Source organism: Thalia democratica, unplaced genomic scaffold (assembly GCF_965202585.1).
Source record: "Thalia democratica unplaced genomic scaffold, ktThaDemo2.hap1.1 HAP1_SCAFFOLD_1180, whole genome shotgun sequence".
Taxonomy (NCBI): Eukaryota; Metazoa; Chordata; class Thaliacea; order Salpida; family Salpidae; genus Thalia; species Thalia democratica.
Window position 1 is genome coordinate 30,719 of NW_028140082.1, and position 2,307 is coordinate 33,025.

At 37.9% G+C, this 2,307-nt stretch overlaps 1 protein-coding gene across 1 annotated transcript; it reads left to right on the top strand.

Annotated features, from left to right (window-relative positions):
* Window positions 1-1,944, top strand: LOC145847984 (uncharacterized). The gene is made up of 3 exons (XM_082953782.1): window positions 1-371; window positions 606-1,217; window positions 1,494-1,944. The coding sequence occupies exons 1-3, from the start codon at window positions 1-3 to the stop codon at window positions 1,942-1,944; spliced, it is 1,434 nt and encodes a 477-aa protein (XP_082809908.1).
* Window positions 1,945-2,307: the final 363 nt, after the last annotated feature.

Here is a 2,307-nt window from a genome sequence, read left to right on the forward strand (position 1 = left end):
ATGAACTGTTCCGAACTGACGCGAGACGAGTGTGAAACAAAAGTTTTCAAACTCAACAAGTTCACAGAACTCGTATATGATCGCCACTGCGACAAAAAGGCATTAATTGGTAAGTGCAGTGAAGAAATTGGTGCGAAAAAAAACTGGAGTACTGCGGTTTTGGCTCTTGGTAAACTCAGTAAAGAAGAATTGCAGAAACCTTGCTATCAAGCAGCATTGTACGACAAAGTTCTGATGAACAACAATGGCAGCAGTGCTGGAAAATTTGCAGAAGTCAAGGAATTGTACTTTCCATTTTGTGAGTACATTTGGTGTGGAGCAGATCTAAATAACATGGATCAGCTTTCTGTTTCAATGTGTGCATCATCTTTGTTAGTTTTCACAATTTAACTTTGTCAGTAGTTAATCGTTAGTATTTTTAAATTCAAAACTTATGAATATTTATGTTTTGTATTTGGTTTAACTTTTCTAGAAGTTAAACATTTATTCAAAAACATAAAACAAATGTTTAGTTTATACTACAAGCTTTTATACGTGTTTTTTGTTTTATAAATACAACTTAATTAAAAAAACAATCTTATTTCAAAAAACAATTCTAATTTCAGATGCGTGGGTAGCACATACTTTTTGCACTTTTTCCATTTCGTGTCTTCCCTCCCAATTACTTTCGTCAACGCACTCGCACTGTACATAATAGGGAAAAACCCTAAGATGAGAACCCCTCAACACATATACAGAATCAACCTCGCCATAGCCGACCTGATGCTGGGAATTTCCGTTTTCATTCCCACAATATACTTTGCAACGGAAAGGTTTAATAAAATAGCCACAGTGAGCAGCGAACACGTTTCACTCGCCAATCAAGACATTGTGACGTCAGAAAGCGTAGGGGGATTCGTGAGCTTCATAGGGTTCGTCAGCTGGGTGTTCTTAACCGTTTCCATGTGTACATTGGTGGCCGCCAGCTTCGACAGGGTCGTCGCCACGGTCCTGCCGGCTCGCTACGTGCGACGCGACAAACCTTACGTCACAATCGGCGTGTGCGTGTTCGTTTGGGTGATAGCGATCAGCACGCTCATACAAGGACTGGTGAACCCGACCTACGTGGTGACCAGTCCCTTCTTTGTGGTGTCCGACGAAATATATTTCAGAACGTCGTCGGCTGCTTTCAGCATGGTTTTGCTGGTGCTGATGCTCACAAACAGCTCGATAGTGATGTTGGTCCTTTACTTGCATAACAGGTGTGTACATTTTTACATACATTTTTAATATAAATTTACTAATAAAATTGTTAAGACACGACGAGTAGTAACAAAAGTAGTAATTTTGAAATAACAATAAAGCTTATGGTTTAATTTAGTTTTTACTGTCCATTTCTTATGTTGATAAATTGTCGAGTAAAAACGGCTATTAATTTGAAGTTATACAACTTTTTCCCTTTCCACAAAGTGTAGTTTAATTTAACGAAGTTGCTTTATAAACTTTTATTACAGAGATATGAAAGCAAGTAGCATCTCGCGGTCCTCTCTGGTAGAAGTGAGAGTTGCGAAGACGCTCTTCATAATGGTGTCAATATTCACGTCCAGCATGCTACCCTTCCTAATTTCCAGCTTCTGGCAGCTTCTGGACCCCTCGCTCAACACCGCCGACTTGAAAAACTTCAGCCACTCCAACTACAAAACTTTCAATGGGTTTTCCCACGTGGCCAACGTGGTCCTTTTCTACAATTCCTTGTGGAACTTTTTCATATATCAGCGCCGGGACCGGGACTTTAAAAAGTCCTTGAAGCTGCTGAAGAGGCGTGTGATGATGAGGATCGGAATTAATTACATGAAAGGGGCTTCCCCGAAAAGGACGACTGTTCAGCATTCGCACTCTTCACCGCACAGCAGGACCGCCGTCACTGATTTCAGGAGCCCGATGAAGATCACTACTGTTGTGTGAATGCTTTTGGAAGAAATACCGCATTCAACAGTCTTTATTTAATGCGATGAATTTTTAAACTTGTTGTTGTTGAGCTTTGCACACAAGTATTTTTTGATAGACCAAATTAATTGTTGTTAGTGGAAAAATCTGTTTTTAAATTAAAAAACCTTAAATACGATTTTAATACTATATAAGCTTACAGTCTAAAAATTATCGTAAAATAAGTAATAAACTAGTTTCAATATAAAGAAATACATTTTTTACAATGTAAATTTAAGTTTATTACACTGTTTTTAACGCCTTTCTTATATTTATCTTCAATAATTGTAATGTAGGTATTTATTACATCTATGAGTTTTAATTAGTCTTACATTACTTTGC